The sequence below is a fragment of the Baudoinia panamericana genome (assembly GCF_000338955.1).
Source record: "Baudoinia panamericana UAMH 10762 unplaced genomic scaffold BAUCOscaffold_7, whole genome shotgun sequence".
In the NCBI taxonomy this organism is placed as follows: domain Eukaryota; kingdom Fungi; phylum Ascomycota; class Dothideomycetes; order Mycosphaerellales; family Teratosphaeriaceae; genus Baudoinia; species Baudoinia panamericana.
The window spans coordinates 476,444-489,905 of NW_006911263.1; the positions used below are offsets into that span (position 1 = coordinate 476,444).

A 13,462-nucleotide genomic window follows, 5' to 3' on the forward strand; every position below is an offset into this window, starting at 1 on the left:
CAAGTACCACCGCAGCGGCGGCGTCAACGAACAACCTTCCACTCGGCTCGGGGCTCGGTCTTGGACTTGGCATACCTTTACTCGCAGTATTAGTGGCTCTGATCGTTGTCATGGTCCTCCGCCATAGAAGCCAACGGACAAAGCGGAGCTTGCAGGCAACCCGGTGTCGGAGCCCCAGTCAGCTGCATTTACGTCGGGTGCACCGGCGATGGACTGAAAACCCTAATGGCCATGGAGTCGTCAGGAAGCCCCAAAAGTTACGGGAGTATACCAAGCACCCAACGAGGACTGGCGGCCTGAGCTCGATTGGACAGCGAGATAAAGTCGTATATAGTACTTTCAATCCTAGCGGATGTAGTGCACGAGAACGTTTTTCTATCCAACCTTTACTCTTACGTTAGAGACCTTGTAATGGCGGCTTGTGAGTAACGTTTTGACTAGCATGGCTAACAAGCTGCTATGTCGTTCCGAAAGCCTTTATGTCCATCTGTCGTTTGATGCTGCGTTCATGCAAACACTCAGAATGCAATTGCTTGATATGGTTAGCTCAGAGTAAAGCTGGGCTAGGCTTGATCGGAATTGGACAGTCCACAGTGATGATGCTTCTATATCCCTAAAGGACGCGGTTCGTACTTCGAGCGAAGCTGCTGGTCATGCAGCGATGCTTCGTGGTGGACATGGGCTGATCAAATCGACGATATCAGGCCACTTGAGAACATTCACTCAACTTCGGTTCACCGATATCAGAGCATATAGCTCTGACGACAAACCAACACATAATGTAGCCATTCTCGGCGGAGGCATTACCGGCCTTGCATGTGCATACTACCTTTCTAAAGAGTTACCAAAGGCCAGCATCACTATATTCGAGGCCTCAGACCGTATTGGAGGATGGTTGTCTTCTAAGCGTGTTCCCGTGAAAGATGGCACTGTCCTCTTCGAGGCCGGACCGAGGACTCTTCGGCCCAGTGCCAACGGGGTGCTGTCTTCGAGGCTGCTGCAAGAGCTCGACCTGGCCAAGGATGCGATATTCGCACAGAACACGTCTCCGGGCGCACGCAACCGCTACGTCTACTATCCTGACCACCTCGTTCGGATGCCACATCCCTCTTTCGGCATAGCGGACAACCTCTGGAGCCTGATGACTGAGCCAGTGTTTGCAGGCACAACGTGGGGTATCGCCGGCGAGTTTTGGCGGGACGCTCGTGACGAGAAGGTCGAAGACGAGAGCGTTGGTGACTTCTTCTCACGGAGGTTCAGCAAGAACACAGTCGACCGGATCCTGAGCGCAGTTATACATGGCATATACGCTGGTGATGTCTATCAGCTTTCTGCAAAGAGCCTATTCCCAGGCCTTTGGCGGGATGAGGCGGAGTCCGGCGGCATCTTCAGTGGATTGATCCGAACCAGGGCAGATGGCTTGGAAGTCACGAAGCGAGAAGCGGGTTACTTGCAAGAGATGAAGAACTACGACTGGGACCCGCTGTTGAAAGCAACACTTAAAGGCACATCTGTCTTCACGTTCAAGGACGGGCTTGGTATGCTTGTGGACCGGCTCGCGCGACATTTGCTGGAGAAAGGCAATATAGAGTTCAAGACCTCCACCCCGGTGTCGTATGTACGGTCAACAGAAGGTCAGACAGGAATATCTATTCAGCCTCAGGAATCAGAACAGCCGCTTACCTTTACACATGCGATATCCGCCCTCTCACCTTACCATCTGAACCGTGTTGCAGCGCAGGCATTCGATCCAGGGAGGTCAGACCCGCCACCTCTAATTCCCGCCATTCCATCGGTCACCGTCATGACAGTGAACCTCTACTACCGCACCCCAGGTCTCAACCCGCCGGGGTTTGGCTATGTTATACCTCAAGCTACGCCATTTGAGAACAATCCAGAACGTGCGCTGGGCGTTGTGTTTGACACCGGCTATGCGCCGTCGCCAACTGACCTGGATCTCAGTAACTGGCAAATATCGGACGCTGACCAGCTAAGGCAAGCACGAGAGCAAGGACAGCTCATCAACGTCAATGATTTTGCGTGGTACAATATGCCGAACAGACCCAATCTCCAAGACGAAGTCTCAGAACGTGGCACTAAACTGACCGTTATGCTTGGCGGTCATTGGTGGAACGGTTGGCCATCATTCCCAGACGAGAAAGAGGGTCTGGCACTGGCACAGTCAGTTGTACAGCGACACCTGGGGATCACTGAACAGCCGGAAGCATGGCAGGTCAACATGCAGAAGGACTGCATCTCTCAGTATACGGTTGGACATGAAAAGAAGCTAAAGACAGCACACAGTAACTTGTTGCGTGAGTACAAGGGACGATTACGGGTAGCAGGTAGCTGGATGTCAGGTGTAGGGGTCAACGACTGCTTGAGATCGGCGTGGGATGCTGCACGTAGTCTTAAGGAAGGACGAGAGGGAACTGGCCTAGAGCATATCGGAACGAAGGACTATGTTCGGATAAAGCCTATAAGACCGGGACAGGCACAGGAAAAGTAGCCTGCCTTCGTGGCTGTACATACAGAAGAAGTCTTTGGCAAGTGCCTGCAGACAATGCGTGACACGCTCAGTTCCACTCCAAGAGTGGATCACGTGATGGCGCGGTTCTAGCCTTGGATTCGCGCTTACCTCTTTCCTGCGCTCCGAAATCTCTGCGTAAATTTCCCTGTTTGATGCTTGCATTGAAGCTTAAGGGGCTGCTAATTGTGTTCCCAGAACAATCTTCCTCTAGACTCAACTGGTCGAGATGCAGTATTCCAGCACAGCAGCGCTGCTACGTAAAGGGCACGATCGATGCATCAGCCGCAATGCAGACCACGATACTGCCCGTAGACCCGCGCAAAATCGGTCATCTGAAGATTGAACCAAGGCCCCATGATATTCTGGACGACTTCACGTTACAACTGGATGGTAACTCCCAAGATGCGAGTAACCTTCTTTTAGCGGGCGAGCGGCTCAGGTTGTCCGACGTGCCTGTTGCATTTCCTACCGAGACTGTCTACGGACTTGGTGCGGACGCCACACGAAGCAACGCAGTACTGGGAATATATAAGGCTAAACAGCGACCTGCTGACAACCCGTTGATCGTGCACTTTGCTTCTTTACAGCAATTAAGAGACACTCTCAGGCCTTCTACGGCTGCACAGAATGCGCATCACTCAGACGGAGGTTCGGTGCACACGGACGACAGCGATCCAATACCGGAGATCTATAAACCGCTAATACACCGCTTCTGGCCTGGTCCCTTGACTATTATCTTGCCAAATCCTGCACACTCGCCCTTCGCTCCTGAGGTCACTGCAGGCTTGAGCACCTTTGGAGCACGCATACCCGGCAATGTGCTGGCATTGGCACTCATCAAGTTGGCAGGCGTTCCTGTCGCGGCTCCGTCGGCGAACGCGTCCACGAAGCCTTCACCTACAGCTGCTGAACACGTAGCTTTCGATCTCAGCGGTCGTATCGAATCCATCATCGATGGTGGACCGTGTAGCGTAGGTGTGGAGAGTACAGTCGTCGATGGGCTTTCCAATCCGCCTTTGGTTCTCCGGCCTGGCGGTGTGAGTATTGACGAGCTTCGTAGCTGCCCTGGTTGGGAGGAGGTTGAAATCGGCTATAAGAATGCTGCAGAAAGTGGCACCCAGCCCAAAGCACCCGGCATGAAATACCGCCACTACTCACCAAAGGCACCTGTTGTGCTCTTTGAGGCTGGGAGCGAACCAACATATGCCAAGACATTGCAGCAGTACATTGGACCAAACGGCAAGCTAGGCATCATCTGCACTCGGAGATGGAACATCGAGAGCGACAGTGTCGCTAAGGGCCAGCTCATCCGGCTGCGCAGTCACGTAGAGACCACAATGCAAGGCAGGATGCACCAGAACTCGAAGGCAACCTCTTATTCAGGAGTGGCTGGTGTGATTGAAACACTGCGATCAAATTTGCAGCCACAGAAAGCGATATCCACGGTTTCGCTTACGCTGGACGGCTCGCTTGTGCAGCTGTTCGTGATCACGTTAGGGCCTGATATGGGCAACATCGCGCGAGGCGTCTTCGCAGCGCTTCGAGAACTTGACCGGAACGATGTGGACGCGATTCTTGTGGAGGGTGTTGATGATGGTGAGGAATTGACGGCTGCCGCCGTCATGAACCGGCTGCGTAAGGCTGCGGAAGTCAATGCAGGTTGAAGCAAACGTGTCCGGCCTGTCTCCGCTACATGGTCGAAACTGTTGTTAAACGGCTGCATTGTGTTTTCATTGTGCCTCTCAGCCCGTGTTATAACCGACGGGGGTCCACATCGGCATTCAGCGGCCCGTTCCCAATTCGATCCCATTCAGTTCGGGATCATCTCGACTGGCGCGTTTTCGAGAAATAACAGATTCTCGGCATACACCCAGGTAGGACGGGGCAGTCAAGTGGGGCAATAGACGCTGTAGAGATCTGCACTTCGCCACTGTGTCACTTTCATAAAGACCAACGTCGCAGCCACGTTCTCCTTCTACGAGAGTCTCTTGAGCAAATTGCGAAAGGCAGTGGCAAAGGAACCGCGGCTTTTGAGATCCATTAGTCTAAAGGAAGAAGAGGAGGTTAGGAAACCAGACAGCTTGTGGTTGAAAAGGCCTGTCTTCCACAAGTGGACGAGCTACTGGCTGTTGGAAACTTTTTGTCCGACGGTTGATGCATCAATCCGCGCAATCTGTAGCGTTGTCGGATGGCGCCAACTACGCGCAAAGTCGATGAATCTGGACGTCTGATCACAGTCTTGGTTACAGGTTTTGGTCCTTTCCAAGATCGGTACCCTGTAAACCCTTCGTTCGAGATCGCGAAGTCACTGCCACAGCTATTGCCAAGAAGTGCAGCTGATTGCGAGGCGGTCCAAGTGATCACACATGGCTCGCCGATCCGGGTAGCGTACCGGGAAGCACATAAGCTTGTTCCGATGCTGCTGGATGCGCACAGCGAAGCGGTCGATCTTGTGCTGCACATCGGAATGGCCTCTGGCCGAAAGTACTACGCGGCTGAACGATACGGCCACCGAGACGACTATTCGAAGCACAAAGATCTGGACGGTGCGATACCGCCAAACGACGAGGTTGAGCGTTGCTTCGGAGATTGTCCGCCAATGCTGGAGACTTCGCTGAACTTCGAGAGAGTTGTCCAGAAGTGGCAGTCAATGGTATCGCTGGCACCCGACACGTCACCCATCCACGATGCGGATTGTCGGCCCAGTGACGATGCTGGACACTATCTCTGCGATTATACCTACTTCAATTCGTTGGCCTGGTACGGCAGGCGCTGCGGGAGGCTTCAGAGGGGCAAGGCCACCGACCGGCCCGTTTTGTTTCTCCATGTGCCCCCAGAGTCGGATGAAGCAGCCTTGGAACGTGGCCGAGCTGTGGCAGTCTCACTCATACGCGCAATGGTGGATGATTATGTCGGGGTTTAACTATCTTATGCAGAGTTTTGGCTCCATGGACCGGGTTGTACTTGTGCGGGTTGCACATAAGCGATGACTCTTTGGGTCCAGATGTCGAGTAATCACCGGTCATTGGATAGTTGTACATATCACGTCAAAGGTACGGTATCCTCTTCCTATCATGGTTGGTATGGGGAAGTTTCGAGCCATTGAACACAGCCTACGTGTAAACGTCACCAGCGACGCATTAGACAGTATTCGATACACCTGCAGCACAAGCATTGCCCGCTGCACCTCCGTCGCACGGCGGTTTACACTGCATGTATGTGTATAATAGTAGAAGAAGTTAACTCGGACCCGCGGTTGAACTTGCCCTTGCTTGGCGAGCGCCACTTAATGCGCGACGCGTCCTCCTCGACGCGCACAATCAACGTCGACGCCGAGCCATCTTTTCTAGCAAGCACACACGATGTCGAGTCGACCGGAGCTCAAGCTCGACGACGAAAGTGGCTTCATCAAGGCTTATCTTCAACTGGAATCGGCCAAGAACGTTGATACGGTCCGCATCTTCGATCGTGGCGACTGGCTCAGCGCTCATGGCGAGGACGCGATGCTCATCGCGCGGGTCCAGTACAAGACGACCTCCGTGATCAAGACTCTTGGTCGTAGCCCTGGCTTGCCTTCGGTAACCATGACATGGACCGCCTACAAGAGCTTTCTGCGAGAAGCCATCTTCCGGCTCGGCAAGCGAGTTGAGGTACTGCAGACTACTGGTCGCAACCAGTGGAACGTCATCAAGCAAGCGTCACCGGGCAACTTACAGGACATCGAGGAGGAGCTCGGTGGACACATCGACTCCGCTCCAATTATCCTTGCTGTCAGAGTCTCCGCAAAGGCCACCGAAGCCCGCCAAGTAGGCGTGTGCTTTGCTGATGCCAGCGTTAGAGAGCTTGGTGTGAGCGAGTTTGCCGATAACGACATCTATTCCAACTTCGAGTCGTTACTCATCCAGCTCGGCGTTAAGGAGTGTTTGATCCAATCGGATGGCACCAAGAAGGATGCTGAGCTGCAGAAATTGCGCACCATCGCGGACAATTGCGGCTGCGCTGTATCGGAACGACCACAAAGCGACTTCAGTAACCGAGACATTGAGCAAGATCTTACCAGGCTTTTGCGAGATGAGCGATCTGCCGGTACGCTGCCGCAGACAGACCTTAAACTAGCGATGACTTCAGCGGCTGCTCTGATCAAGTATTTGGGCGTATTGACTGATGCCACAAACTTCGGGCAATACCAGCTATATCAGCACGACCTCAGCCAGTACATGAAGCTTGACTCATCGGCACTCAAAGCACTCAATCTCATGCCGAGCCCGAAAGATGGCTCGCGGACAATGAACTTGTACGGTTTGCTCAATCATTGCAAAACCCCCGTCGGAAGTCGCCTTCTTGCTCAATGGCTCAAACAGCCTCTGATGAGCCTGGACGAGATCGAGCGGAGACAGCAGCTTGTGGAGGCATTCGTCAGCGATACAGAGCTGCGACAGACTCTGCAGGAGGAACATCTGCGATCGATACCGGACCTTTACCGTCTTGCAAAGAAGTTCCAGCGGAAGAAGGCCAACCTCGAGGACGTTGTGCGTGCATACCAAGTGGCAATCAGGTTGCCCGGTTTCATCGGCACGTTTGAGGGTGTCATGGACGAAGCATATAAAGATGCACTCGATAGCGAGTATACGAACAAGCTGCGCTCTTACACAGACAGCTTTGGCAAGCTCCAAGAAATGGTCGAGACTACTGTCGATCTCGATGCTCTTGACAACCATGAGTTCATCATCAAGTCGGAGTTTGACGACGGACTGCGCATAATCCGCAAGAAGCTCGACAAGCTTCGCTACGAGATGGAGAAGGAACATCGTTCAGTTGCTGACGATCTCAACCAAGACCCGGAGAAGAAGCTGTTCCTTGAGAACCACAAAGTGCACGGCTGGTGCTTCCGCCTAACAAGGACCGAAGCAGCGGCCATCCGCAACAAGAAGCAGTATCAAGAATGCTCAACGCAAAAGAATGGTGTCTTCTTCACTACCACTAAAATGACGGGCTACCGGCGAGACTTCGATCAGCTCTCAGAACAGTACAACCGCACGCAAAGTGGCTTGGTGCAAGAAGTGGTTAACGTTGCAGCATCGTACTGTCCAGTCATCGAGAAGCTCGCCGGGGTCCTGGCACATCTGGATGTTATCGTAAGCTTCGCACATGTCTCGGTACACGCGCCGACAGCGTACGTAAGACCCAAGATCCACCCGCGAGGAACCGGAAGCACTATACTGAAGGAAGCACGGCACCCTTGTATGGAAATGCAAGACGACATCTCATTTATCACCAACGACGTCTCGCTTGTCCGTGGCGACTCCGAGTTTCTCATCATCACAGGCCCGAACATGGGTGGCAAATCAACCTACATTCGCCAGATCGGCGTCATCGCTCTCATGGCCCAGATCGGTTGCTTCGTGCCTTGCTCTGAAGCCGAGCTCACGCTATTCGACTGCATCCTGGCGCGAGTCGGCGCGAGTGACAGCCAGTTAAAAGGCGTCAGCACCTTTATGGCGGAGATGCTCGAGACTGCCAACATTCTCAAGACGGCGACGCGGGAGTCGCTCGTGATTATCGACGAGCTTGGCCGTGGCACCAGCACTTACGACGGTTTTGGTTTGGCCTGGGCCATCAGTGAGCACATCATCAAGGAGATCGGCGCCTTTGCGATGTTTGCAACGCATTTCCACGAGCTCACTGCCTTGCATGATACGTATTCGCAAGTTCAGAACTTACACGTTGTAGCACACATCGGAGATGGCGGTAGCGGCGATGCAGCCATGACTGGGACGACGGACGCCCCCGCTGCGCCGCGCAGACAAGAAGTCACTCTTCTCTACAAGGTCGTCCCTGGCATTAGTGATCAATCCTTCGGCATCCACGTCGCCGAGCTCGTTCGCTTCCCGCAGAAGGTGGTCAATATGGCGAAGCGGAAAGCCGACGAACTCGAGGACTTCTCCGGAAAGCAGGAGGATATCGGTCACGTGAAGGCGAGCAAGCAGGAAGTGGAAGAAGGGAGTAGGATGCTGAAGGAGGTGCTGATGAAGTGGAAAGAGCAGGTCGTGGCCGAGCATCTCGGGAAGGAGGACCAGGTGCAGAGAATGAAGGACCTTGTCTTGGGCAGTGAAGCGTTGCTGGCAAACCCGTTTTTCAAAGAGGTTCAGGCTTTGTAGAGTTGTCTGACCCTGCTTTTGTTATGCGAGCGATGGCGCTGGGGTGCTAATTGTAGCATATTGTGGCTTCGACTACCTTCGCGATATCTCGGCTGCCGGCCGCTATCAGACGCTCATGTGGCGCCTTTACCCAAGACAACAGGCTCACTGCTTTTCCTGCCGGCTAATGCATGAAAGCACGCGGATGGCCCGCTCATGAACGGACCGTCTCCACACACACAAACTCACCTACTCTGCGCCGCCCTCAGCAGGCTCACCGTCCAGCTTAGCTTTTGCCAGGTCTTCGGTGATCTCAGCGTCTGCGCCTCCCTCCTGCTCCTGCGGAGCTTCAGCGCTTGCGCTAGCGGTACCATTGACCTGCTGCTTCGCGGCCGCCGGCTTGCGCGCAGACTCCGTCGAGCGGTCGGAGCCCTTGCTCTCGGCCGCGCTGGCTTCTGCTTCGAGCTTGTCGATCTCCGCTTGCGCTTTGGCGATATTCTGCGTTTCGAGGTCAGCAAGACGAAGCAGATAGTAAAGGAGAAGTGGATACGTACCTCCTTGGTCTTGCGATCCTGGTCGCCCTTCCAGAACTCAAGCTTCTCTTTCAACTTCTCCACGGCAGCCGGGACATCACTTTGCGACATAGGCGGGTCCACGCTCAACCTGCCGAAACTGTCCAGCGTGCCGATATCGAGGTTGAACTTGCTCTCGGGCGCAGGCGAAGAGGTGCCACTTGCTGCGCCGCGGCTGCGCTTATTCTTCTTGGACGCCCCACCAATGAAGTAGTTCTCTTCTTCCTCGCCCTTCTTCGGTAGCCGTGTGCCCTTGATGCCAGAGTCGTCAATCGTCCGGGAGGCGGTTGCTGCAAACTTTCCGGGGCCCGCGACGGATTGCTTAGAGACGGACGACGGGTCGAAGTAGGCGATGAGGTTGCTTGCGGTGCGGATCTCGTCTTGATACGCAGGTGCACTGGCTTCTTCGAGACGCTCCTTTGCAGCGGCTTGCCGCTTGCCACGGTGGTACGCATCGTTCTCCTGTCTGCGCTTCTCGTCCCGTATCCGACGAGCTTCACGTTCGTAATCTTGCGCGGCTCGCCGTTGGTGGTAGAAGCGGTCCTTGATCTCCTTCACGGCGGCATACTTCTTCTGCTGGTCCTCGTGCGCCTTGGTCCGCTCGTCGCGCAGCGCATTCAGGTTCTTGAAGGCTTCGTCTTGCTCCGCTTTGATCTGGTCGAGTTCACCCTGTATCTCCGTGTACCGGTCACTCAGCGCCTTCGACTCGGGGTCATCCATTTGCTTCTTCAGCTCCGCGATCTGTGCCTTCACGTCGTCGATGCCCTTCTGCTGGTCCTCGAAGCCGGCGAAGCCCTTCTTCTGCCTGTTCAGCTGCGTGATGTCTGCCAGAGCCTTCTTCTCGTCGACGATGCGCATCGTGCCGGCATCAACATCCTTCTGTAATCGATCGATCTCCTTCTGCACCTCGTCGACGGACTTGAACTGCGTCTTGCTGCGAGCCGCCTTCTGTTCGTTGATGCGCGCCTTCAAGTTCTCATCCAATCGCTTGACCTTGTCCATGATCTGCGTCCGAGAAGACTTGCTGGACTGTTGCTGCGTTCGGATTTGCTGTAGTTCAGAACGGAGCTCTTGTTGCCGCTTGGCGGAGGGCGAGTCTTTGTTGTTCGGTCGAGTCATGTCGACCTTGGCCTTGACCGATTTCTGTGAAGTATGTGAGCACCTAGACGAGTACCATCTCCTCCACAGGCGCACACCCCTCCGACCTGCCAACCCTGAAGAAAGTGAAAGACAATGCACCTACCATTCGATCTTCAGCAGCCCGTAATTCCTTCTCCGCCTTTGCCAACTCCGTCTTGTACTGCTCCTCATCCGGTCTTTCAGGCTTCTCGGGTGCCGCATGCTTCTCTTTCGCAGGCTGTGCGCCAGTGTCGGCGGTGGACATGGCTACCGCACTCGGTGTTGCTACGTCCGCCATTGTGTTCGGCGGTGAGATGCAGATCCGGAGTGCGATGATGCAGAACCAATATGCTGTCCAATAGTATCACCAGGTGCAAAAGGTATCGCTATCGTCGTTCCATATGCGAGTGTTGAGAATGCAATTATCGCAATGGTGTTTGTGGTTGTCGGACCGCTCTCGAAATTGTTCATCAGCTTCAACCTGCAAGCTTGCGCCAAGTGAACTTTCGACCTGCCGAATGCCGAGCTCAGACACCATCACCTTCCCTCCCGTCTCGCGTGTACATTCATCTTCTGATATACGTTGCGTTTGCCGGATGCACGATGTAGGCAAAGAACAAGACGCTTGAAAAGGCTGTCTTGTGCCTGTTTATGAAGCGAGACCTACCTTCTCAGAGACATGGACCGCCCAACGCTCTCCAATGTCTTTGGTACACTTGGGGCGGTTTGCTGGTCCGTCCAATTGATCCCGCAAGTAATCTTGAATTACCGAAGACAGAGTGCCAGAGGCCTGTCGTCCACCTTCATGATGTAAAATGCCATCAACCTATTCAGAAGAGCTCCATGCTGATGATGGTCAGGTTCTGGGCATGGGCAGGCGTACCCTTAGGCGTATACAATATCGTCTCCAAATCCAGCATCGCATTGCAGGTCCAACCTCAGGTACTGACTTGCTTAAGCCTGGCTACTTGGATCCAATGCTACTACTACGAACACAAATGGAGCGTGTGGAAAGCTCTCGCCGTTGTTTTGCCGGTGGCGAGCATAATGGGAGGTATTGAGACTGCCCTTGTCTTTGCACTACAGCATGGCATTCAGCATGATGTCCGGTGGCCACTCACATTGATGGCGGTGCTTGCTGCCCTCTTTCTTGCTTTGGGCGTGGGCGAGCAGTACATCTCCATCTTCAAGCACGGCAGCGTTGCAGGTATCTCCTTCTTATTCTGTGGTATAGATGCATTAGGCGACGTGACTTCGATTGTGTCTGTGCTCTACGAACAGCGGGTCAACGTGCTTGGACTGGTCATATATAGTGTTGAGCTGGTGCTCTGGATCGGTATCTTCGCTTGCGGCGGTTACTACAAGCTTCTTCCATGGCTACAGAGTATTGTTGCAGGCCGGCGGTCACGGATTGCCAGACCAGAAGATACCTTCCAAGGACAAACAAGCATTGCCATCCACGATCTGCCATCGTCGACATCCGTCTTCCGCACACCTTCCACCGAGCACGAGTTCCGCTCCCGAACGGCAGTCGCACCTTCCTCAACCGGCTGAACGGGCCACGCGCACAAACTCTGTTCACCAGAAGCTCAAACACTTCCGACGATTGCAAACACGAAACTTGGTTTGCTGCAGACATTGCGAATGTGAGTTTCTCCAAAGTGAGAAGGCTTCGTTTAAGCGCTTCTTGCTCTTTGTTCCCTTCACCACACCTTCGCAGAACTCCACTTGAGCTCCATCTCAGCCATCTGCTCCGCGCCGCCTTGGTAACACGGCAAGCACGAAAGCCACAGCAGACTCGGAGCGTGTGATCAGCTTCGGGACATTGAGGAACAAGAAAGGCTCCATCAGCTACTCAAGACCTGCTAACAAACCGTACGGCAATATGAATCCTCAAGCCACTCAGCACAAGCAAGACTCAAGCTCCGGTCCCGCCCTCAAGCCAGAGCACATCAAGCCTACCACTATCGCCGAGGGTCACGCTAGCGGCACGAGTACGTGTTTCCCTCCCGAACTCGACATAGTGAGGGCTAACCGTTTCCCAGCCTCTCCCGATCATCCAAATACTGTCTCAAGCGGCAGCCGCTTGCCTCATCTCAAGCGCAGCGATAGTTCGGAGACTTTGCTGACCTCTCTCTCCGAGGAGACCGTCACGAGCGAGCCTAGCCTCATCTACCCGAACGCACCAAAGGGCACTCCACGCGAGTCTGTGGCCGGAGATGTCCCTCACTCGCAATCACATGAGCTTCACGTGAGCGACCTCTCCGCCAAGCTGAGAGCCATGCCCACCTTCACCACCGGAGAGTTCACGCCTCCCACCTCGGTCAAGGACCCGCAAGGTAAGGCTCAGAAGACCGTTGCGTTTACAGAGCCCGTAGCACGTGACACTTCAGGAAACGTTTACACACCAACACACGGCACTCCCAATGCCCGTAACCTTCCTGCAGTAGTCAGAGCGCAAACAATCAAATTCAAAGCGGACGTAGCTGAGTATCATGCAGAGAAAGCACGGCGTGAGGCGGCGAACGACTCGAGAGCGGCCACTCCCACCCAAACAGTCCAGTCGCCACCTTCGAAGCTATTCCCTGAGCACAGCACCTGGGCTGACCTGGCGGAGGAGGATGTGTCAAAGGGCTTACAGAGGCTCTTCCGCGTGGCGAGGGATGAGCACTCACTCGGTTCGAGCAAGACCATCGAGGAGTATTACAGCCAGCGCCTTGGCAAGCTTCTGAAGGGTGCGGAGATCCGCTTCGATCCCAAGTACCTTCAGTGAGGTACGATAGCTGTGATAGAAATGATTAGCGAAGGAATGATGTCTCATCTGGGTGGCGGCCTAACGATGTATTTGAGCAACATCGTGTGCTATAGGCACGTTGCTGATATGATGCACCTTAATGAAAGCGCCTGGGAGCGAACTTTAACCTGGCCACCATTCTCACTTCCACAGAGCCTTCATACCATGCCATAGTCACCTCGGCTACTTTACCGCTGAATGTCGAGCCGGGATAGCGGATGGCAACAACAGATGTTACCATTGTTCCTGTTGTCATCAAGTCTGGATATCATGCTACGGCCAGGAGAGCATGCTTTACTGCTCAATCTCA

At 54.2% G+C, this 13,462-nt stretch overlaps 7 protein-coding genes across 7 annotated transcripts; 6 read left to right on the top strand and 1 right to left on the bottom strand.

Moving 5' to 3' along the window:
• Nucleotides 1-661: 661 nt before the first annotated feature.
• On the top strand, nucleotides 662-2,509 carry BAUCODRAFT_71155 (uncharacterized protein; the record flags this gene model as incomplete). The annotated part of the gene is made up of 2 exons (XM_007678763.1): nucleotides 662-1,961; nucleotides 2,088-2,509. 2 exons carry the CDS (start codon nucleotides 662-664, stop codon nucleotides 2,507-2,509), a joined length of 1,722 nt encoding a protein of 573 aa, XP_007676953.1.
• A 308-nt stretch (nucleotides 2,510-2,817) lies between these two features.
• BAUCODRAFT_71356 (uncharacterized protein) lies at nucleotides 2,818-4,194 on the top strand (the record flags this gene model as incomplete). The annotated part of the gene is made up of 2 exons (XM_007678781.1): nucleotides 2,818-3,817; nucleotides 3,965-4,194. The coding sequence occupies 2 exons, from the start codon at nucleotides 2,818-2,820 to the stop codon at nucleotides 4,192-4,194; spliced, it is 1,230 nt and encodes a 409-aa protein (XP_007676971.1).
• Nucleotides 4,195-4,456: 262 nt separating this feature from the next.
• On the top strand, nucleotides 4,457-5,730 carry BAUCODRAFT_501692 (uncharacterized protein). Its single transcript, XM_007678944.1, has one exon. The coding sequence runs from the start codon at nucleotides 4,719-4,721 to the stop codon at nucleotides 5,451-5,453; it is 735 nt and encodes a 244-aa protein (XP_007677134.1). The 5' UTR covers nucleotides 4,457-4,718; the 3' UTR covers nucleotides 5,454-5,730.
• Nucleotide 5,731: 1 nt separating this feature from the next.
• BAUCODRAFT_501656 (uncharacterized protein) lies at nucleotides 5,732-9,006 on the top strand. Its single transcript, XM_007678945.1, has one exon. It carries the CDS (start codon nucleotides 5,893-5,895, stop codon nucleotides 8,686-8,688), a length of 2,796 nt encoding a protein of 931 aa, XP_007677135.1. The 5' UTR covers nucleotides 5,732-5,892; the 3' UTR covers nucleotides 8,689-9,006.
• On the bottom strand, nucleotides 8,947-10,629 carry BAUCODRAFT_40947 (uncharacterized protein; the record flags this gene model as incomplete). The annotated part of the gene is made up of 3 exons (XM_007678696.1): nucleotides 8,947-9,165; nucleotides 9,222-10,382; nucleotides 10,483-10,629. Coding segments are annotated over 3 exons (1,527 nt in total), but the record flags the coding sequence as incomplete, so codon positions are not given.
• A 408-nt stretch (nucleotides 10,630-11,037) lies between these two features.
• Nucleotides 11,038-11,912, top strand: BAUCODRAFT_123040 (uncharacterized protein; the record flags this gene model as incomplete). The annotated part of the gene is made up of 2 exons (XM_007678946.1): nucleotides 11,038-11,168; nucleotides 11,219-11,912. 2 exons carry the CDS (start codon nucleotides 11,038-11,040, stop codon nucleotides 11,910-11,912), a joined length of 825 nt encoding a protein of 274 aa, XP_007677136.1.
• A 331-nt stretch (nucleotides 11,913-12,243) lies between these two features.
• Nucleotides 12,244-13,131, top strand: BAUCODRAFT_148622 (uncharacterized protein; the record flags this gene model as incomplete). Its single annotated transcript, XM_007678947.1, has 2 exons — nucleotides 12,244-12,352; nucleotides 12,404-13,131. 2 exons carry the CDS (start codon nucleotides 12,244-12,246, stop codon nucleotides 13,129-13,131), a joined length of 837 nt encoding a protein of 278 aa, XP_007677137.1.
• Nucleotides 13,132-13,462: the final 331 nt, after the last annotated feature.